This window comes from Pygoscelis adeliae, unplaced genomic scaffold, assembly GCF_000699105.1.
Source record: "Pygoscelis adeliae isolate BGI_AS28 unplaced genomic scaffold, ASM69910v1 Scaffold286, whole genome shotgun sequence".
Lineage (NCBI taxonomy): Eukaryota > Metazoa > Chordata > Aves > Sphenisciformes > Spheniscidae > Pygoscelis > Pygoscelis adeliae.
The window spans coordinates 4,702,427-4,726,451 of NW_008825076.1; the positions used below are offsets into that span (position 1 = coordinate 4,702,427).

Genomic DNA, 24,025 nt, shown 5'->3' on the forward strand with positions numbered 1-24,025 from the left:
AGGAAGAGAAACAACTTCGCTTCTAAATAACGGAATCTGGTGATGTGTATTCTGTAGCAGAAGCCCTGAAGATCAAGAGTTTCATGCTGCCTCCTGCTTCCTGTTCTTCAGGAAGAATTATATGTGTCACGGAAAACTGTCAGTTTAAAACTTGCACTTTTGAATAGGACGTTCTTACCTATTGTTGTGTTTAATTCTCCAACAGACTACTTAAAATTAAAAGAACAAGCAAGACTGTTCCTACTCACTCTTTTTGTATTTGATGGGATCTTGTAGATGGTAAATTAGAGCTAATCTGTGGTGGTCTGTAGATTTTGGTGGGGCCCAAAGTGATTAAATGTTTTGGAACTTTTGTTGTAACTGACTTTCTGATTCTTGCATGGGCAATCTTTGGTGCCTGCTTGTTTGGAGGTCTGCTATTTGACAAAAATTATGCTTTTAGAAATGATGGAGTAAAAGAATTACCTAGTAGTGTATAGTATCTATTTAACCTCGCTTTTGGGGAGTTGAAAAAGGTACCGTAACCAATTTTTTATGTTGACTCTCTTGTCTAAGAAGTTATTATTGGTGTAATAGCATGCTAGAGGTAGTTTGGAGACAGGATAGTGGTTATTGAATCTGTGATGGAAGTCCTTCTGGGAGTTCAGGTAGTCACTCTGGAAGTTAAGGACAAGGTTACATTTTAAAATGTAGTTTCTTGTATCAGTTTAAAATTTATTTTGGAATTGTTTTCAGAGTGAACAGGCTCTAACACACACTTGAAATAGTACCCTAACTATTAAAGTCTGCGCCATATAAAACAGTCAAATGTTTAACTTAGATATAGAGCTATTGAACATGTGCCTCAGGCTTTTTGAAACAGAAATTATGCATACATCTTTCAGATATAGAGTTAATGTGTGTGCAGTATGTTATAGAGCATAGTGTTTCCTTGAACAAGGTCGCATTGACACTATATGCTCGTAGATCCACAGTCACCAAAAGTTAGTAAACACTAGTTGCTGAATTTAAAAGTTGTGATCGATCTACTCATAACACAATAATGCATACAGAACTTAATGTAACGCTTTTCATGTATGTTAAATGCTCTCAGCTTTCACAGTTTTATTACTTAATTTTCTAACTGTTGTTAGAAGTAAAAAATCTTTCAAGAATATAATGTTATGGTCACTCAGAATAATGTGTAAAATACTGTTTCTTAATGATTGAGAATGGGGTGGTTTAATTATGATTTTCTGAGGGTTTTATATATGTAAAATTTTGTTTAAAATACAAAATCCTTTAATGAAGGAGGATCATGCTCCAGTGATTTTCCTGGATTAATATGGGTAAAGTCATACCTAAATTATATTTTGAGAGGGTTTTCTGTGCAGATTTTTTTTCCCAATTTGACTGGTTCAGTTTCTGCAAACCAAGCCCATGTTATATATCACCTTACTATTGAATTTATCCTTTTAATTCAATTCAGAAGTGAGAAACAACAATTGTCTTGTGTGATGGTGACGAAAGGTGAAAGCTTGATACCAGATTTGCTGCAACGACGGTAACAAGGAATGTTCCATTCACGTTTTAAAAAACAACATGGAGTGCATAAATGCTGTCAGTGCCCTATAGTGGATTGGGTGTGGTTTGGAGAGAAATCAATTATTAATATTGCTATGATTAATACATGCCAAAGACCCATTTGCTTCAGTAATGGTTTTCAGCGGGACTCTCAACAAGCTCAGTGTGAACATGCTGCATGGTGCTTTTTCTTTTTTTTTTTTCCTTTATTTCCCTCCATAAAAAAGCATCTCCAGCAATATTTAGCCACAAGATAAATCTAAATGCTGGATTATACATGAAACTGAGTACAGGCCTTTGGGTTGAGCTTGTAAGTTTCTGTAAATAAATAGGGACCAGATGGTCTTTCTTTAGGTTAAAGTTCATTTGAAAGAAATTATGTTTCCAAGAAACTCGTGTGGGAAAATGAGCAGTACAGTTCCAGGAACCTGGGAATAAGTTCGTAATAAGAAACTTTCGTGTTCTATTGTTGGGTCATTTGTTGATTCATCTGATTTTTTGGAAAAATGCTTAATCTGTAAGTCAGTTTTCCTGTAAAAACTGAGTGATGTTTTGGGTGCATACTGAAGCTTACATCTAAATTGCTCCTAGACATTTATTTATAATTTGTAGTTTCTAATCAGGTGAGCTTATAAGTAACAGGATGTATTTTACTAGTTTGCATCAGAGTTCATGCAAAATAATTCAGAGTTTATTTGCATTTACTGGAATGAAACTTTCATCCGCATTCTTGCCAAAATACTTCTAAAGGAGGACGAACAGTTTGAAATGACTTCTCACAATTCAGGTTTCTCCTAGTCTCTTTCCATCAGTAGCACCTAACTAAAGACCTTTGGAGACATGGTGTAGAGGCTTAATCCCGTGGAAGAGTTGTCATATTGTATGAGAGACCACAACCTATATCCTCTCTGTTTCCTCATATTCCCCCAATCTTTTTGGTTGCACAAGTGAAAGGATTAATTTAGGAGCCCTGAAGAGGAAAGAGCAATTCTTGCCTGGAAAAGGGCTGGATCCTTGTTCTTTTTTTTTTTTTATTACTGTTCCCTGTTTTGCCCGTGTTGTGTGTTGAAAGCCACTTCCTTGCTGTAGACCAATGAGTGCTGCATTTGGTCTGCAGAGGGTTTGGGAAATGAGATGCTTGGCCTGGTCACTGATAGGTGTTACCTCCAGTTGCTGCAGACTGTTGCAAGGTTCAGGGAAGTTTTGCTTTCCTCAGTCAGGTACACTGGGATTGAAAGATGGCTTTTCACTCGGTTTTCCTTTGTTCCCTGGCCTCGAATTTCCCATGTCTCCTTGCCCTAAACTCCTGCAGAGACTCAGAAACAGGGACTTAAAGGTAAACATGCATTGCAGGACCCCTACTACTGTTACTGGCACACACACCCTTTTCATTAGGAGCAAAGCCTGAGTAGTGCAAGAGTGATGTTGCCATGCTACACAATGAAATTAGAGATGTAGCTGCCCATGGAAAAAAACCCAAACCAGTGAAATGGACTGTGTCTGAAACTGGTTGTCACTTGCTTATCTACAAGCTCTGAAATTTTAGCCTGAACTTCATTATTCAAAGTAATCTATTTCATAAGACTTACAGTAGACGTGACTTTGATTAATTTGTGCTCTTCATATTTTATCTTTGTTCAGTCATTACTTCCATTTTATTATTTTCATACCAGTTAGTCCTTCTTTAGCTGCAGACATGAGGAATATGTATTTTTCCAATTAAATAAATCACTTAAAGGATTATGAACTTCCCCCTTGTCTTCAGTAAGTTATAGTTTTAGACATGTCATTTTCTTTGAGAATTAAGCCATTAGCAGTTGTTGCTCTTTATCTTACTGTAATAAATAAAACCTGTTTATTTCACTGGCAGACTGGTAGTACAGTATTGTGCTTACCCTCATGCTGTAATGCACAGAGTGAAGCCTATGGCTAAAAATGTTAATGGTTTCTGTCAGTATTTTGAACACTTGTTTAGATGTTAGTTAAGCTCAAACATTCAGCTTCATGTTGAAGTAGTTCTCTTCCTGAAAACGCCAGTGATCTTCAATTGGGACTTCTGCCTGGTGCAGCACTTTAAGCCTGTAGCGTCTCTCTAGGCAGTCCATAACAAGTGGATATGTTGCAGGCTCAAATTTGTTGGCAAACAAATGAGGTGACTCGATAATCCACTGCAAATCCCCTAGTCCATAGACACAAATGTCTCTGATGTAATGACCTGCAAAGACAAATTGAAGGTATCTGAAAGCAGCAGAAAGCTGAACAGAATAATTTTAAAAAAATAGTTTCACTCTATAGTGTTACTAACAAAAATTACCTTTTGATTTCACATAGAGCATCATTGAAATATATCTGGAGGATAATGCTAGATTTTTGAACATGAAGGTGAGGGTTTGGTTTTGTATTTTACACAAATGGATACATGTTACCTCCAGCTGCTTCACTGACATGTTGCTTTGCTTAATATTGTGTCTTGTAGCTGGGCATGCTGAAGTTCTGATCTCCTACTTCTATTTGGATATCTGTTTAATCATGCAGTACTTTACTGTGCTGAGTTTATACAGTTACATATTTTAAATTTTTTTTGCATTCTTTCCATATGGTCAGCACTATTCTCCGTTTTTATTATTGTTCAAATTGAAGAGATTTAACCCAGTGTTGATGAAAGTACCTAACAAACACGCTGGTCAAGTAAACCCCCTACTCTTCACTGAAAACTGATCAGTCAAGTTAATGCATTGGTAATTGGAGGTTGAAAGAACGGTTGTCAGTATGTGGATACTGTGACAATCTCTGCAAGCATATATCAGAAGCTATTTAGATTGGATACAGTGGAATAATTTAGTAGGATGGCTTGCAGTTTTATTTGATACTTCCAAAACAAAATGTGTATGACCACTGTGGCACATTTAATAGCTAGTAATTTGGAATGAATGCTAGTCAGTGAATCAAATTTGAGTTCATGATCAAAATTCACATTACCTTTGCAGCCTTTGTGCATGGTTCCTTCTTGATCTTTCCATTTAATGGCTCTTATGTTTCCTTCCCAGTCTGCATTTGGTGTAGCCCCTGGAGCATCTTTAAAAACATAAGGTTCTGATAAGATTTCTTTCTACTTATTACAGGGAAAATTTTCACTGCAGAAGACTTTAAATGTAGTCACGTTAAGTATTTCTTTACAGATAATTACATAATAAGAATAGACATCACTCAGTTTTATTGCTTTTTTTATTCCTTGAAAGCATGAGCTTTTACGTAGCAAAAAAATTTATTTTTTTAAAATCAATATTTGTCTAGCCTTGTAGCTAATGGTCTGCACCATAAGTAGTACTTTTCTGAAATTGAGCTTTGTTTCTCAGCCATCAGGAGATGTGACTGTTTGAAAGGGCAGCATCAAGGCTGAAGAAATGACCATATTTATGCAATGTAACTCAACTAAGTGGTGGTGTTAAGCTCTGAATTGGAGCTCACTAGCTCTCCATGGCAGACCTTACAATGCTGTTGGTCCAGGGGTTATTCATAGTAAAAATAACATATGTCTTACCATTTAAACGATTCAGTGTGACCCAGTAGTGTTCATCCGGACTGTACGTGTCTCTTGACCATTCAAGCAAATCTTTTGCACGTGCATCAGTCAATGTAAACTCTGCAAATTCTCTAGTGAGTATGTAATAGGCACTACCAAAATATATTGTCAAATTATATGGAGGTTTAGCTTTTATATTCTTTGTTGGATACACGTATGACATTCCAGAACGTACATATTCTCTGTAACTAACCTGTGTCCTGTGTTTCATATGAAGTGGTTGGACTACCCCGGGAGTCATATTTTTACCATTCCATTTACTTTTGATGTATTGAATAATGTCTTTGTTTGTTTTAATGGGATAATCTTGACCACATAGATTAATAACGTAATTCCACTGAATTTTGGAATGAACTAGATCTCTCATGCAATTAATATCAGCTTGTAATCTTGAAAATCCTGCATAAACAACGTTTTCTCTTTTTGAGGAAATAAAAATATTTTCAAAGCAATTAACGATGTTTTGTACAGCAGCTTTATAATCTTTTGGTGACTTTTCATCAACATGTATGCAGTAAATATTCTGAGGCATATAAATAGCTCTTAGCAGCTTTACAAACATTTCCAGCTCCTTGTGAATTGTGATAATGTAAGCCAGTGAGAAATTTCCTTCTTCATCTGACAGTGGTCTTGTGATAAAATGCAGAGTCTTCAAAACCATGGAGCAGTTGCATGAAGTCTGAATGCAGCTGAGTGTTTTAGACTGGTAGGTATTCTGACAAAAGTTTCCAATTTTAAAGGCAGCGGTTTTACCCACAAAAAGAGCTGAACAAAGTTCATCCGGGTAAAAGCCACACTCTGCTATATTTGCATTAAATTTTTGTTCACTTGGTTCTTCAGAAAGTGTATCCTTTAGGTAGATAAAAGTGTAGATGAACGTACAGACAGCAATGCACACTAAAAATCCTGATTTTGTTGCATCAAGTGGGTTCATCTTTTATTTTCCAGATACTGTCTTTTCATCATAGTTTAATTAAGCGTTCAGATTATCTGAAAGGAAAAGTGAGATAAAGAGAGGAAGAGAACCTTTTTGACTTTTTTTTTAATAGATGACATATTAGTGTCACATTTGTAAATGATGAGATTACTCTCCAGTTACTAGGAGGGACTGTGTGTGTGCCCATGTGCATGCTCATGCTGCAGTGTACTCAGCCACTGGAAATGGTACTTGCAGAGCTGTGAAGCAGTCTTTCTGGGACAAACAAAATTATCCAGAGAACCCAAAATGGCTTTTTACACTTTATTACTGGAGCAAGGGGGGGGCTTTGCCCATCGGATAGAAGTTTCTTCTATTTTGAGGCAATGTTTGTGCCAGTAGGTGAGTCCAGTGCCACAGGTTGGTCCAGGTCTAGCTTTGGAATAGGGAAGATGTGTGAGCACTGTGTCCTAAGGGAGGGCTGCTGCTGAGATTTCCTTAAGGCCTGGGAAACCTTAAGTTCTGCCGGAGGACCAGAATTCAGTAAATTAAATCAGCAGAAAATTTATTAAATAAACAAAAGGAAGAGACAAAAATGTAATCCACAAAATGCACTGGGTTTTATCCTTATAAAGTCAGCAAATGTTTCTAACTCTTTGAGAGATTTTTTTTTTTTTCTCTGACATCTTTGTATTAGTGCTTTGGAAAACAGAACATGCGGACAACACTCACTTCTTATTTTTAGCATATGTGCATATCCTGACATAAGTACACTACTGCCAGTAGCATTCAGAGATAACTGTGAAATTTACATCAGTATTGGCATAGGAGTTTTTCCATTGTGATTTTTTTCTTACGTATATCTTGTTGAAAAGTCAGAAGAATGAGAGTGCAGCAGTCCTGAATCCCACAGCAATTACATGAAGTCTTTATCCTTGAAGCATTTGGTATAGAACTTCCTAAAGAAATTTCCAGGATTGGGGGAAGGGTCCATCTACTGCCATTAAGCTTAATAATTAAATTAAGAAAGATTTTATTTTTATTTTAAAGAGAATTAATTTTCTCTTATTCAATGAATTTGTTTTTAACAAAATTTGTATTTCACCTGTAAATATTTCATGCTTTGCAGCTGTCAACGTCACAAGGTATTTGTTATTACATAGGAACAGAGAACAAGCATATTTTTATAAAGGTAGTTTCTTTATAGGAATGCTACTGTGGTTAGAAGGCTCTACGTTTTCATTAGAAAGAAGTGGAAAATACTTTTTTAATGAAAACTCAGTATACATCTGTCTTAGAAGCCTGAAAATAATGAGAGCATTGCAGTTAAAGTAGAAATGAGGCATAGAATTTAAAAAGCATTGAAAATACAGAATTTGAACCAAGAGAATGGATACTCTATAATACCACAATTTTAAAATCTTATTAGGCTGTTGGGAAAGAATGTATTTATCTTACTGTCCTTACTAGTATGCACTGGATTTCATGCTGGAAGAATGCCTCTCTTCCACTTAGCATTCCAGAAAGTGGAGTTGTATGTTAGGTGGAAGGTTCATCCATTTTGCTTCTCTGTTCTGTCAGCAGTGCTCTTCAGTCTGCACTGAATGCATAGGCCAAAGAAAAACAGTAGGAAATCAGGTTCCAGAAGAATATTTTTTCTTCACAGCTCCTAAGGGATACATTTACTGGGTAAACAGGCATGATGTGAGTCTTTCATCCATTTGAATGAAAAACTTCAGCAAGTCAAATCCATGTCAACCTTTCAACATTGTGGGGAAAGGAGGAAAAAAGGAAGGCCGCTGAAAGGTGAAAGCCAGGATTTTCACAGTAAAAATGAAATTACAGCACACCAGTGCTGTAACCTGCTACCAGCTGACGATCAGAGCCAAGAATAGACTTGCATAAGGGCTGTTATGTACCCATTAGCGGAAGTTAGGGAGAGGGAGTGGCTGTTAGGGAAGCACTAATTTTTGTGGACCTGGAGTCAGAAAAACTGTTTTATTCTGAGTGAATAATTACAGGAGGAGCATTGAGGTTGCTCTGAATTAGTGAATGTGATGTGGTCTCTATGGTACGTCACAGGGAAAGTTTATTCTGGACATAAGAATTACACTGAAGACACTGGGCCGTTATAGAAATATTTGGGACGTCATACCTGCATACAATATAGAGCATCTGCACAGAATGAGTGCGCTTGTCAGTGTGGGGGTTTTTTTTCATTAAATACATCTTTGTGGACAGGTTGCAAAGGATAGTTCCCTAGGGAACCAAGCTATAACCTATTTGTTTCATACACTTAAATTTTTATTACCCTGCAAATAATAGCTTCCAGGGATGTTTCAGATTAAGTGTTTACTATGGATTTTTCCTATTGAACTGCATGGCATTTAGAAGCTATATCTTATATGGCAGTATAAAAGTACACAAACACCCCATTATCAGGTAAGAAGAAACAATTCCTACTCCAGTGTTAACATGTTTCTGGCGAATGACTAAATGATGAAGCCTTGCCTATGAGAACAGAACTTGACATCTTTCAGCCTCAGGGTATATTATAGAATGAAAGAATTGGCTTTCTGCTAGTGTTTTACCAGATTTAGAGCTAGAATTGCAGCTGTTAGTCCCATTGTGTATGAAATTTGCCACTTAGAATAATCCTCTAACCTCTATGCTATTGTCTGCTGTCAAGGACTATGCTACAGTATTTCCTCCTGTCCTTGAAGAGGAAGATACCGTACTGTTGAGAAGATCCACTGTCCAGGCATAACCCAGTCTATGCCTGTCTTGCCTTTTAATTTTATTATACGAGTGCCATTATAGGTACTTACTGTTATCAGAACGTCTCTCTGAAACTCAACCTTTTCTATGTTATGGATAGGTTTTCTAAATCTGGAGGATGACGTTGTCTTAATTTTTAAAAGTGCCGAGAGTAGTGTTTGACATTCTTCAAAAAACAACCTGTTTATAGGGATTTTCAAGTACCTTTGTGGCTGCTTTTATGGATATTACTTAACGGAAAATTGTTGTTGTAAGCCTAAGCTCCTCCATCTCAATTAAAAAGGTGAACTCTAGCGAAAAGTGGAATTGTGTTTATGCCTGAAAATAAGCCTGTGAAAAATCATCTTAGTTCATCGTGACCCCATTAGCTATATACTTTGCTGTGGATTTCATAGCAACAAATCATTGTACAATTCACTGTTTCTTCCTACCATAGGGTTTTGCACCTCTAAATATTCTATTTTGTCTGTACTCTTTATATTTGCTTAATATTAACGTTTAGATAAAATTTAGTTCGTATGACTTTATAATTCAGTGAAGCAAATGACTTAGGAATACTTCATCTTTTAATAAAATGGTTAAAAGGCATTAACTCCTTATTTCCAAATCTTTCTGTGTCTGTTTTTATCTAAAAGGTGTTTATGCAGGCATTACTGTAGACACTTTATAAGCAAGTGAATATTCAGTCCCCTAAAAACTTCATGTTAAAATCGGCGCTTTTAACTGCTTTTTACTTTGCTTTGCTTTTTCCTTAAGCCTGGGTAAGCATGCGGAGTCTGCTGCTGTGTTGTGACACGTATCAAGTAAAAGAAAAAATTTCTTCATCAAGCCGAATTAATACTGCCTTAGAAATTTTAAATCATTCTTACTTAAAAATATTGCATCGGTATTTACTGATAAATTTAAACAGATTTAGGGAGGTTTACCTGTTCATCTTTGCTATTTTTACTGTTTTCCTGTTTGTTTTTTTCCTTGCGTAGTGTATTTGACCTCATAACAATTTAAAACAAATCCTATGAAAGCAATTTAAACCATTAAGTTATAGGGCTGTAAAAAAATTAAGTTGCTTGCAACAGAGCATAACAAATATTCATAAGTATTGCGATTTTTACAATACAAACAATACTAGTAGTAGTGACCTCCACCCTACTGTACATCTGGGACAAAATTAAAAAAAAAAAATTATTACCCTTATTGCAGATTTGAGTATTTTTTGAAGTGAGATGGTCTTCCTGAAGTGAAAATATTTTTCACTTTACAAAAATTACAACATGTTTTGTGTAATGAAAGAAAAGCAAAAACCTGAAGTCCTACAATCTAATTTATTCAGTCTTACCTTGTACAAAATTAGCCAGAAGACGGCAGCATAATAAAAATAAATAGCGAGTCCCATTTTCCTTCAGCAGAATTCAGACAGCATTCTTCATTCTGTCGCTTGTGTAGAGATCTCGTGTAAGTGAAAGGGGTTAAACATTAACGTGAATGTTTTCATTTAAGACTTCATCTGGTTTCCCGAAATGCTTAGCATATTTATTCTGCAGTAATGGTGTTTAGCTTCAGAAATGTCCTCTGCTTCACAATAATGAGAGAAAACTTGAGCTTCTCCAAATTTCTGTTGCCACTCTTTCTGAGACAGCCTTTAAAGGACTGAAATCAGACTTTCAAATATGTAGAGTACATTGCTGATGATTATAAATAGTATTGCTTTACCTCAGAGGCTTTAACCTCTGCACTGCTAACGGAGCATGCTGGATGATGAGAACTGGAAAGGAAACCAACCCTCTCCTCCTCCTCCTCCTCCTCCCCCGGTTCTTAACTGTTTGCCTGCTGAAACTTTCCAATTTGCAGCAAATAAGTATAGTAAAGAATTGCCTCTGGTCGTTTCTAGTAGCTGGAAGCCTAAAAGATAATAAATTAAATATCTCCTTCCAAAGCTGAATGTTTACTGTGTCACCACTTTTATAAAGATTCTTGGGGTTTTTAATAAGTGAAAAGTTAACAGCTTAAACTTACTGGAATTAGGAAGCTTTGGGGTTCTAGAAACGAGTGAGAAGGCTGGCGTATTTTGGATGTGTTCAGATAAAAATAGCATCTCGGTCAGAAATAAACAGAAAACCTCAAAGTAAATTAAGGCACAGCTGCAGGTATGGCAGATAGAAAATTATCATTGACTTTAAGGGAAGCTCTGTAAATAGAGGCTTCTGCTTGGACAGTATTTTTGTAGTAGGTGCTACAAGTTCTGAGTGAAAGTTCACATTCTGTGAATTAGTATGTAGGAGACTTTCTACGCTTCCCAAGTTATCATTTACTCTTTGCCCCATTGTATGCCTGAGTAGGGTGGCAATGTCAAAAATTGTGTTCCTCAAATCTTATACTACTGAACTTGTAATGAATAAACCTCTGGAAGAGTATCTCTCTTAAAACATGTTTTTAGTTAAAGATTATTGTCTCTTGTAACAGTTAAAACGTGAGCTTGCGTGGCTGGTAAATGAATGGTGATATGGTCCTTGGTTGAATGGGGTGTCTGTTCAATCCTCTTTCTAAATACTACCCTATTTAAAGAGGGACAGTCAGGCTGTGGTCATACGTGTTCCATAATCTGGTGGGAATTGTTTTGGGAAAATATTCATGTCTTTATGCATTTCCTACTAATGGTCATATTTAGGAGGACTGCAGGAGTTAACTTACTGTTTATAATTTGGGAAAGAGGGTTCACCTTTCTCATAGGAGATTAAACTGTAACATTGATGTAAACGTTTAGATATGAAAATATATTTGCCTGTTGTTTATTTGTATTATATTAAGACTGGAATAGTCATGGATGGAACTAAATCTTAGATGCTGTTAAAAAAAAAAACTGTCAAAAGTAGTTTACAGCAAGAGATAAGGTACAACCATTGTCTTATGTAGCTGAAAATTGAGAAGAAACTGTAAACTTTAGAGTTCAGGAAATCATCTTAAACTAAGATTTCATTATTACTAAAAAAACCTCTTGTATTTTATTCTCTAAGAAAGATAAGCTATCCTACTATATTAAAATGACTTGAAATTTAAAAGGTCTTCATTATTTGAAAAAGTAATTTCACTATTTCTTTTACTAGTTTAAAAGATTATACCTAAGCTAGTATGTCTTTTACAGCTCATAATACCTTTATTGTTCTAATGATTTTAGGTCTTCGGGTTGTTTCTTGTTTTGGTTTCTTGTAAAGTTGATTTGTGTGTGTGTATGTATATAGACATGGGATATGCAGGGTACATAAATTTATGAGTATCAGACTTTTGAAGACTTTTTGATCATACTTGCACACCCTTTAAAAAATTCCTTAATGCAAACATGTTATACCATTTAGACGTAAACGGGTTTGAACATGCTTTTATAATTGGACCCCGAAAGGGCTTTTAAACAAAAATCAAGCTGCTTGTCCAGCATCTCCTTCAGTTAACATCTCACTCTTCTTCAATTACAGATTGAATCTTGCATTCAGATCTGCAAGCTGCTGTTCTAATGCTTTTGTCTGTTTCAGAATAGTTTTCAAGTTCAATCTCATTTAGGAATGTCTTCTATTCAAGGTGCTGCAAAAACATCAAGGAACTGCAGCAAGTACCTTTGTATGTATTTAAAGTCCCAATATAAACAAGGTACACCAAGGGAGACCCTGTGATAATCATAAAACAAAAATCTGCCCCAGAAGACCTTAATCTGAAGGAACAATCTCTCTGACTTTGCAAAGCTGAAATTTCTTTCTGCTTTTTATCTCAGCATTTCAAAACGTTGAGATAAAAATCTTTCCTTTTTTGTGTGAAGGGATAGTGAGCTTTTTAAAAAAATCAGAATTAAAGCTTTGCATCCAACAGTACCGACAATTAAAAAATGTTTGATGCACATGATGATGCAACACTAAATCGTACCTACTGGAGTTAGTGAAACCTGGGAAGGTGGAGTTGGTTCTATACCTATAACTTGCTGTACTTAAAAGTATGTTTAGGAGGGTTTGGTCTCTGTAATGTAATCTGGCTGTTGTTATGGCAAAAAATCATTTGTTTTCAGTGAATGGGAAGAGGACACTGTCTTTATTTCCCCATTTCTTGTAAATACTTTTCATTTTAGAACAGTTCCACCTGTGTTTTCCAGATGGGAACCTGGATTTGTTTGCTTTTTCAAAATGCAACATTTATTGAAATTAGTCCTGTGACATAAACTTTTACTTGGAGGAAATTTCCACTTATTTTTGTATGCTTAACAGAATAAGTTTTAAAAAATTATTGCAGAAATTACTTTTTAAATCACTAGCCTGTAGGAGGTGCCAGTCTTTCATGCTGTATTTGGAAAACACCCCACTGGAAATGAATGTGTAGGACTTCTTTAGAATCAAGACAGCTGCCAGTCGCTCCTGCCTCAATATGAAGACTGATTGGCTGTCTTGATTTTCTAGACTTCTTACTCGCAAATGTCTGAGATCATACCAAGCTGGTATTTCTAACACTAGCTCATTGAGTAGCAATGGAAAAATTTGGGCTACTCACCCATTTCAAGTGTGTGACTTATTATTCTGCCTGACTAACTTAATATGCATCTCTATAACCCTTGCTTCTCCTTCATAAACTCTCTGACCGCTTATGTTCAGATTCATTTTTTTAAACTGTGTTCATCACTTGAGCAGAGTGTAGTCAAAGTACTGACCATATGTCCTTTCATTTGTTTAATTCCTACTGCAAATACATGAGTAACCTTTCTAAACCTTTGTTTAGAAAACAGAAGAGTAATGATAAAGGCAGGATTATAAACTAATCTTGCAGATTAACAGAAAGCTTCTGGATTTAATAAAATAACAAAAAAAAAAAAGAAATTGAGATCTTAGAAAAGAAAGCATCATAGTTGTCCTGGTTTTGGCTGGGACAGAGTTAATTTTCTTCCTAGTAGCTGGTACAGTGCTGTGTTTTGGATTTAGGATGAGAATAATGGGATAACGCACCGATGTTTTAGTTGTTGCTAAGCAGTGCTTATATTAAGTCAAGGACTCTTCAGCTTCCCATGCTCTGCCAGCGAGAAGCTGGGAGGGGGCACAGCCAGGACAGCTGACCCAAACTGGCCAAAGGCATATTCCATACCATGGGACGTCATGCTCCCTATAGAAACTGGGGGCAGTTGGCCGCAGGGTGGCGATCGCTGCTTGGGGACGGGCGTTGGTCGGCGGGCGGTTGCATCACTTATTTTTTGCTCCTCTCTCTCTTTTGTTGTTTTCCTTTTCATTACAATTTTTTTATTATTATTTTTATTTTATTTCAATTATTAAACTGTTCTTATCTCGACCCACGAATCTTTCTTACTTTTGCTCTTCCGCTTCTCTCCCCTATCTCACCGGGGGGGGAGGGTGAGCTAGTGGCTGGGTGGTGCTTGGTTGCTGACTGGGGTTAAACCACGACAATAGTCAATGTGCTGGATTCACCAGATGATTGAAAATGTGTGCAGTGAAACAGCTGTGTCTTCAACCAGAAAACAAATGTGGAATTATATGAAGCACATTACATGCATTATCCAGATTAATTTATAAATGTACTTTGAAACTTGGTAGTGTTTAATAAATCAGATGAAGGACAATGAGAAAGCAAGGCTGGGTTAATAAATAATGCTGCTTTTGTGACCCCTTTTTATCTCTGTAGTCATTTTAATAATAATAATAATAAAACAAAAAACCCAAACAAAGCAGGTTTTCCTGTCTAGCTGTTGGGGAGAAAAATTCCCTGGTGCTGTCTGTTCTCCATATACAGGAATAACACCTTTGGTGGTGTTCCTAGTCAGTGTAAAGAACGGCTCCTATCAGTTGTTGTTTCTTGTATTACTAAGTTGAAAGACAAATTCTAGAGCAGAGTGGCATAATGCTTAGATCTTAATCAAATGCATTCATAACTAAAAAAATCAGAAAGTACCTTAGTGTTTTTGTTTTTTAGCTATGGGGTTCAGAAAATTGAGTAGATTCTACTCAGGACTACTTTGTTTAATCTAGTCACTGTATATTCTTCTATAATTTACTGTGCAGATTGATAGGCAAGCTGCTTTTAAATGTGGTTATCAAAAGTTCACAATTCACCAGTAAGATGAGTATTTATTCTCCTTTTCGTGAAGAGGGATGCTGTCAATCGGTGTTATTTTGCTCAGTGGTAAAAACAACTGAGGTTTTCCCTTTGACATTTTCGGTGAGATGTATTAGACTATATTAAAAGAGAAAGAACTATTGGAAAAGACACAGTGGCAAGGGGAGGGATTGGAGAGCTCCTTGGAGAGCTTAAGCACAGTATTAATTCTAACAAAGGTTCAACAGCATAAAGATCTTGAAAAAAATGCTAGTTTTGTCCTTTTTTTTTTTTTTTCCTTGAAGTGTGGTGTTCCCTTTCAAGAGGAAGATGTGATTATCCTTAATGGTAATAAAGAAGATGTGGAAGTATTGAAGAAAAGAATGGAGGATAGAAGACTTAAAAGTAAATTAGAAAAGGTAATCTTTTTATACATTGTTTAAAACAAATTTGAAAGAGTTCTTGTCTGTAGCACAATTTGCTCTTAGATCGCGTAGCTTTTTCTGCTAATCTTCATGCAGACTGGAGGATTTACTCAGTAAGCTGTGTTGTACTTCAGTGCCACTTTTAAAAGTAATGAGATTGCATGCATATTTTGCTAATAGCATGTTGAAGTTGTATGTACTGAAACTGTCTTTTGACTAACAAGCAGTGCATAGTGCTCTGAAAATCAGAGTTTAATGCTATGGGTAAAATGGACAGTGTGCCAGCTACACTTTAGTTTTTTCTTGAAACAAAGGCCTTGTATTAGTTCATTCTAGTAATGAACAAAATATTCTCTGTATTTCATATGGTAGTTCCTGTTTTATTGTGGTGGTAAGTTATTAGTTTTTTGATCTCCCAGTATCCTCTGCTGGCCACAGTCTGAAACACAATACTGGAATACGCAGATTTCTGGTGTGATTCTGTAAGACTACTGGGAATTTTGTCATGTTCTGTGGTTTTTATAGTCCTGAGTGATTACTGGCGATGCTAATTCCCACCATACTGTTGAGGTCTTTGCATTTCTTTTTTTTTTAAATCTGACCAGGCAAAATGCCACAGAAATAAAGTCATTGCAGCTTTACTATATACTCTATTGTATACTACTACTCTGTGAAGTAGTAGTTGTTCTGTGATACTGTACTGTCAAATGACAGTTCTGCACATGGGACTTTTTTCAGCATTGCTATTTTTTTCTGAACTAGCATTGCTGTTCTGGAGGATGACAAAGCAAGCAAAAACTTTAGTGTTGACTCAGTCCAGAGTGCAGACAGATTTAGTTGAATCTCAAGAGCATGAATCATCATTGTCTGACACTTTCAGCAGCTGAGACTTTAGATGGAGATTGATCATCTCACCCCTATTACTGCGCTTGATTTTGTCTGCCTGTAGGATTAGATGGCATACAAATGTTTTCCTAGATTGTTTTGAAACAAATACTAGTCTACTTACTAGCGATCATATGATTCCTTCTCATCGTAGGATCTTTATTCATCTGCACCAATACACCATCATAGGGCCTGGGCAAGAAAAGAAAAGGATGGTTACCCATAGAAATCCTACTGTTCTGTTTCCTCTCTGTTCATAGCCTCTGCTCTTAGTGTCCTATAGCTTCCTGCGTAAGAGCGATACTGCAAACCTTATGCTGTCTCTTCAGATTTTTTTTTTCTTCAGTACTTTGTAATTAAATGTTTGAAAGAATTTTAAAGATAATTTGATGATAGAACATTGCAGATCTCAGTAGATGAGTAATCAACCCCAAAAATAGTGGTCATTTGCACTTGGTTTTCATTAGGAAGGTGGCCCTAACAAAGCACCTATAGCTTTGGTTCAAATAATTTGGAATAGTCTGAAAGCTGGTGCTATCCCCAACTTCTGTGCAATAAAGAAGTACCTAAGTGAGCTAAGCACTTCTGTCTCTTACCGTGTCAGCACAGTCACTCGTGGTGGTAGACAAAAGGAAATCACGCTTTGGTCTTTGGGCTCTGTATGCCTTAGGTGAATATGCAAATATTTTTTGTTTGTTTAGTGGAGACTTATATTACAGGCAGGTACAGTATTTGCAAATCTCTCAGCAGGCCTCTTGCATTTCATCCTCAAGTTCTGATGGTTTTTTGCAATACTGCCTTGCCTTGCTGCACCAGCTGGTCTTTTTGCAGCTAGAATCAGTCTTTTTCTGCTGTCACTGGCACCATTCGCTCTAATCTGAGATCTGTGAGCTCCAGTCCCAGCATCAGAAGACAGTTTCTAGTTTGGGGTCTGTTGGCACTGCTGTTCAAACCTCTTCCTCAGTTCCTTCTCTCAGCTAGGGGAGCAGTCTAAGTGGACCTACTGTATTTGGAGCAGGAAGCACAAACTCCTTTCCTTTATACCCATGAGACAAAACATAAGGAAGATACAGCTAGCACTAGTATAAAAAATTATTCAAGCTCAACTATGTTGTATGTGCCCATGATGAAATACGTATAATATATATTCATTATGCATACATATCTTTACAAACATCTCATAATTCAGATGCCAGATACTGGGAGGTAACTTTTCTTTGTAAATGCACCCATAATAACAAAGGTTGGAAGCACCCTGAAAAGAGGTTTTTCATGTACCCTGAAGGACACCAGGAGAGCCACGTTTGCTTTTAGAATAGTAACCCTCTGCCACCACCTCCTGGCTAAGCTTTGCAGCAACATGTGGTATGGCATTTTTTTCCCCAAGCATTAATCATATATTTGACAGCATGGGTTCTCCTAATTTTTATAACACATTTAAATATATTTATTTTCTTTGAGTTTGTGTAGCTTTCTTGAAATACGTACACCATTCTGAATGTATACAGAGTCATCTTTTGTGATAATAACAACAATGACTGTTTTAATACATCTTTCTTTTTCAGCTTGGCATTTATATAATCAAAGCCAGTAATGGGATTCTTGTTGCTGTTGTTTGGTTTTTTGTGTTTTTTAATCTGGACAAACATAAATTAACTTGGAAAATCTGGTCCACAGATGCTTTTAAAAAATTTAGATTAACTATTTGCATCGTTTCTTCCCAAGCAATCCTGCAACAAAGGGCCCAGTTTTTGAAAGTTACCCAGGAGGGATTTTTTATTAACTAAATAAAATTAAGTGGATATGAGATGCAGGATTATTCTGAAATTTTTATTGAAAAACATCTTTATTGATTATTTAACTGTGTCCTGTTTAATGTCATGCAATTTACTGTCCTGCCATGTGGGTTCAGAGTATCAGATTACCTTAATGATGATAACACACACACCCCCTGCAAAGTATACAAACCAAAATACCATATCCAGACAGTTTAGTTTTGGCCTGTGTGATTTTCTTTAAGGTGCCTTCAAGGTTGCCACGGTTATTCTTTTTCCATATAGAAATAATACCAAAAGTGTGGAGCAATATTGTGAAAGGAAGAGTTCCACTGTGTAAGACATAAACATGTACTAAATGGAATTGTGAGTCTATCAAATACAAGTTGGGAATTGTATATCCTTTCAGTACATTACCAGATTTCTGCTTGTGTTGTTTCAGAAATCAAAGAAATGTAAGTCAGCAGAATCAGCTTCTCAGCAGGATACCGCTGAAGGTAATGTCACAGCTACAATTATGTGTAGCCTTCCGAGTCATGAATCAGATTCATGATTTCATTTTTTTTCTTTCATAGATTCTCCAGGTCCATCAAAGACTAAGAATGGAAAGGATTGTATCAATTCCAGTTCTGGGGAAAAGAGGCAAATTATCTTCACCAAAAGTTCAGGTTGGTGTTTATTCTTTAACCTAAATGTGAAAAATGTGAACAAATAGTTCTGCTTTGAAAAATACTGTAGGAGAGATCCTTCTCTGGCTATTTTGTACCATAGTTTTCAGAATCTACCCTCTCACTTCCTTTTTTTTTATCTTTCTCAGTAATAAAAGGTCAACTCCTGTCTTCAAGGGAGCCATAATGTCATGGCTCACTTTTTCAAAGAACCCCTTCTTTCAAAAGTCTGTCCTTTAGAGGCTGCCTTTCCAAGCTGGAGTAGGAAGCTGCCTCATGAACATGCACAAAGCTCCTTGTTCAACAGAAACTGTAGTCAATTTAGCTTTTTCTTAAAACAGAGCTTTGTTTTACAATCTGCAAAATCTACAAAACTGACTCTGCAGAAAGTGTGCAAAGGCTTCTGTTTATCCATTTTTCCTTATTCTGCCCAGTTTGCCTTTGTCCCATCTGCTATCCATCATCCTATACTTTGAGTAAATAGTCTATAGAGTAGGGACTGACTTCTTCTTGTACTTTCACAAAATACCTAAAACAACACAGTCTCTGCTCACGCTTGTGACTGGCAAATGCTGTAGTGATGCAGATAACTAATAAAAATAATAAATACTTTTCACTATATTGCATTTTTTTTCACTGTGAAACAAGCTAGATTTGCTTGTTTATGTCATTCCAATCTTGCTATGCTTTAAGTTGGTGGGAACCAACTTGAACGAATGAGATTAGAGATTCTTATTCACGCAGTGATATAGTTGAGGGTTTGGTATATCTGTTTTGTTGGCTAGGATGTAGTGTGAGGAGAATTAGTAATTGTTTTCCTGAAGTACAAGCGGCCAAAAAATCTGTTATGGCAGTTTATTTCAATGAAGTGTATTAAAATGTCCCAAGCTGATGACTTGACACTTAGTTTTCCGTTTTGGCTGCTAATTTGCTGTGTGTCACTGGGAGCAGTGGAATATAACTTCAGGATGTACTGATGTACCTGCAGTAGTCGTGCAGCTGTGAGTAAACTTGGCAGTCCTTTAGCCCAAAAGATGGTGCCCTCTCTTTATGTAATATATATTATGTTATTTAATGTCTCCAATTCATACTGATGTTTTCATACAGCACTATAAGAACGGGTACGTTTTTAAAGTCAGTCTGAGGTTCCTGTGTGAAGTATTCAATCGTGTACATTACAGCCACAGAAAAAGTCAATATAGTTTTTCTTGAAGAATCTGAGAACAGTTAAATGATGAACTGTAGATAAACTATGTGAGAAGCTGGGAGAACTTCCATCAGAAATGCCTCACCTGCCCCCTACTGTCTGTTTTTATAAAGGATAGACTTTAAGAAATATTTCATTCCAGATTATTATAATTGCTCTTGGATGTTTAGGAACCTAGTAATTCTAATGATGTTTGACGCATTTTTCTTTTCCAAGAGTGTAAAAGAAAAAATACGCCTTCTGAAATGTCAGGTCAGTGGTTTATGTTTCTGGCAGCATTTATATTGACCAGCAAGAGATTAAGAGGAGAGAGGGAAAATAAAGGAGAATCCATGGACTGAGGAATGCCAGTAGCATAGGAATTAATTTGTGAACATGGCACCCTAAGGTTTCTGGACTTGCAGCATACATATTCATTCTTTCAAATCCAGTGTTTGGTAATTCTTTCCAGACAACTATTGGTGACATTAAAAGCAGCATTCTCCAAATATAAAAAGGGTCTGATCTATGACGATTTAGGATTGCACATATAATTCCTATGACTACATGCAGAAGTCAGTTAAGTGCATTTTCAGACAGGCTCCCTACGAGCTATTTACATGCCGTTGTGCCGAAGTTAAACTATGTGTGTAGAGTTTCTGGAGACTTCTGTGTATTCATTTCTTTGCACAAGAGACTTGGCACATGCTTTTTAAAATACTGTCCTTCAACTTTGGAGAAGATTAAATAGTTGTTAAGAAAGGGCGGAGGAGTTGTAGCAGTAGATATAATACACTGAGAGAGATGGTATCGGAAACAGAGGGACAGGCATTTTCCTATCCCAAATATAAAATGATGCAGACCAGTTATTGGTCATAAATGACTTTGCAAAGAATAAAGGGAGGAGATAGATTCCCTGGGGACAATATGTCACAAGTTTTTAGCTTTTGTCATTTAATCTCTAAACAATACTTCAGGGTGGTGGAATACTTTCCTGTTTCTTTCTTAAGACTAGAGTTCAGAGCCATTTTTCACTTAGAGGAATAAATGTTGTCAATACTGAATTACAGTGCAAGGAGTTTACGCAAGTAGGAAAGAATTCCTCTCTCTCCAAGATTTCTAAATGCATTTTGAGCATAAATTCTAAAAGCTAGGAACATGTTTGCTATTAGGAACATGTTTGCTGTTGAGTACAATTATGGGATATATTTGCGATAGCCCTGAAAAAACGTGTATACTTCATCTCTGTACACATTATTTTTTAAATGCTTTTTTCGTCTTTATTTAAATACTTTTGTCAGTTGTAAGCTGTTATGCATGCTTCATTCTATTCCTTTTTCTCTATCAGATAATGGAAATTCATCCGTACCAGGAAAAGTCAATAAGGCTGCTTCTACTACTATGAAGAGATCCATTGCAGACAGCGAGGAGAAATCTGAGGCATACAAATCTATTTTTACATCACACAGCTCAGCAAAACGTTCAAAGGAAGAGTGTTCCAACTGGATTACTCACACAGCGTACTATTTCTGAAACAATGATGAGCCTGATTGTAACATTCATTACTGCTTTCCTTCCCTGAGGCTTTTTCTGTACAACTCTGATACAGAACTTTTGTTGTAATCTGATGTTATCTGGAATTACTCAGTTTGCAAGTTGTTTATAAACTTGTGAATAACTAATGAACTTGTGTTAGTTGCAACTTGTGTTAAATAAGAAATAGATTACCAGAGTCCACGTTGTATCAGCAGACCTTATTCTAAAATGATGGATTACTTGCACAAAAATTTTTCTTTTCTTCTCCCAGTTGGATGCTGTCATTCTTAGTCACACTAGCTAGTGTCCTCAGTAGTAGGAGTGAGGGTAGAAGGATCTGCCGGCTGTCCTCTTCCATTGATATTTGCCGCAACTGTAATTATAGTTTTCAATGCATTAGTACAGAAAATCAAACTTTTTCAAACTTTCTGACAGTAAAAAGAGCAATAATGCTTTTCTTTTGTACTAGCTAACTGGGCCCTCAGTAGAACTAGTATATGTTTCTTAAAGGTTCTGCAGGTATTTTCAAGTAATTTACCTTTTGATGGAATATAGGAAAGCATAATCATGAAAATGTTTGTACAACGTTCTTCTTGTACATATTGCTGTAGCCTGTTTTTAATAACAGAGTATCCACTTGTAAATCATTATCTATTAAGGTGAGCCTGTAATAGGCTGTTTTTTTCCCAAAAAGGTTTTGGGGGTTTTCTTTGTGGGGCGTGTGTTTTAAAGTTAGAAGTATCAGGTCTGAGCTTGCTTTCTTTTGTCAGAGGATCAGAATACAGTGGAACAAAAGTATGAGTTTCCTTCCTTTTCTGCTGAAACAGTAAGGTTCTGTGTGCATCTCTGAGGAGCACTTTGCCATTTTGGATTCAGCAGCTTACATGAAAATAGGAGCGTTTGCACGGGTGAAAGAAAAATGGGTAGTGACAGAATAAGAGCAGGCAGATCTTAACTGGCTTTTTAGGGAGAAACAATTGGGCACCAGTGTCATGCGAGTCAAACCCATTGGTGGCTGATGGAGGGAACCCCACAAGGCTGGAGTTAGCTTCTGAGAATGTTTCTTTCACTTTGCAGGCAACTGAAATGTGCTGCTTTCACAACATCTGGAGTACACATTGTTTTATTTTCTGACATAAAATTCTTAACAGCAAACAACTATTTGGCTGTTAATTGCTTGTTACCGAAGGATGCAAAGCATAGTATGTCACTCGGTTTTGCTTTCATATTTATGCTTTTTATCCCTGTGACATTGATTTAAATAAAACTTGCTCTTGTCATATGACTATAACACTTCATGTTCAGTTGAACAGATACACAAGCGCTTATTTTGTCAGTGTTGGAACAGAATAACTTTTTATGGGCTTTCCTTTCGCCCTTTTATTCTTAGCTTTTTTCCGAGCACGGGAATCCTTTTAAAATGTTAATGTTCCATAGCAATGAGTTAGTGGCTGAATGTTTGAATCCAATAATATCTACATGAAATGACCAGAGGGAGGGATGGAAGCTTTTCACCTTCCTCTCTTCCTCTTTTAAAATTAAAATATGCTTTTATAATCTTGGCACAAACTAACCAGAATAGAAATGCAGAAGGTAGGAGGCTTTTAAAACCACTGCATGATGTTACATTGTTACCTTTGTGTGTGAAAATGACTAATTATCCTCATAATTTATTTTTAAAAGTGTCCCCGTTTATAATTGGCAATAGTTAATTGGATATCCAAATGCTGTGTTTATGTTTGTGTAGGTGGTCTCCATGATTCAAGCATGTTGAATGAAACTGCTAGGATTTTATTACTATTTTGATAGGTATAATTAAAGATTGGCTTGTTGTAAAATTTATATGGTGGGTAAGCATTTTTGTTTTCCAAAGATGTGAATGCATATATACATCACATCAAACAGTCTGAGGTTTACTTGAGCTTCCAGGAAGCACTCAGCCACATTTTGTATGCGTGTCTAGTAGTCAGCTTTGTTCTCCCTGTTCTGTATTCTTTTTCTCTTCATCATTATCCTTTAATATTTGTTAGTTACAGATAACTAAATTACTGCACTAAAAGATATACTATAGTAGGCCCTTTATTTGCAGTCTGATTCTGTTTTGACAATACATGTTAAAGTCCTATTAGTGTTTTATACGAGTACATTTTTCCTGTATGCAGGGAATTAACTTAATGCTTTTGATTTAGCTATTACTTTGCTAAAGAATACGAGAAAACATAATACGCAGTTTTGCGTCCCTTTTCTTGATAATATGTTAGGCAAAGTCCAGCCTGTTGACTTGGTAACAGGCTTTCCTGCTCGTTGGGGCATAATAGTGACTTCTTTTTTTCAATCTGACCTGCTCATCCATTGAAAGAACTTCATGACTACTGTGATTTGGTTAATGGACTGATTCTTCATATACACTTGGGTTTGTTATCTGGAGAGTTGATAGTTTGTGCTATGCCGCTTCGTTAGGATTTTGTTTGGTAGTTTACCATCCTGACTTTGTGGATGGAGTTCTTAAAATGTTTACGGTTTATAGAAGTGTTGTCAGTGACTGATGAGGTCTTTTCCTTCCCTTTACAAAAAACAGCTGTGAAGGAATGTGATATATTGTTGGCATGTGATGCAATTCATCGCCACAATTGACTTT

At 36.4% G+C, this 24,025-nt stretch overlaps 2 protein-coding genes across 2 annotated transcripts in view; one reads left to right on the top strand and one right to left on the bottom strand.

The window, feature by feature from the left end:
- The window catches only part of RTFDC1 (replication termination factor 2 domain containing 1), a 32,838-nt gene extending 9,609 nt beyond the window's left edge, over nt 1-23,229 (top strand). Inside the window, exons 7-10 of the mRNA XM_009326862.1 lie at nt 15,218-15,331; nt 18,440-18,494; nt 18,573-18,665; nt 21,200-23,229. Coding sequence (XP_009325137.1) covers nt 15,218-15,331; nt 18,440-18,494; nt 18,573-18,665; nt 21,200-21,384 — 447 coding nt within the window. The 3' untranslated portion in view covers nt 21,385-23,229. The remainder of the gene's footprint in view (nt 1-15,217; nt 15,332-18,439; nt 18,495-18,572; nt 18,666-21,199) is intronic.
- Nucleotides 3,502-7,800, bottom strand: GCNT7 (glucosaminyl (N-acetyl) transferase family member 7). The gene is made up of 4 exons (XM_009326769.1): nt 7,530-7,800; nt 5,105-6,136; nt 4,543-4,638; nt 3,502-3,778 (listed from the first exon to the last, which is right to left on the bottom strand). The coding sequence occupies exons 2-4, from the start codon at nt 6,078-6,080 to the stop codon at nt 3,552-3,554; spliced, it is 1,299 nt and encodes a 432-aa protein (XP_009325044.1). The 5' UTR covers nt 6,081-6,136; nt 7,530-7,800; the 3' UTR covers nt 3,502-3,551.
- Nucleotides 23,230-24,025: the final 796 nt, after the last annotated feature.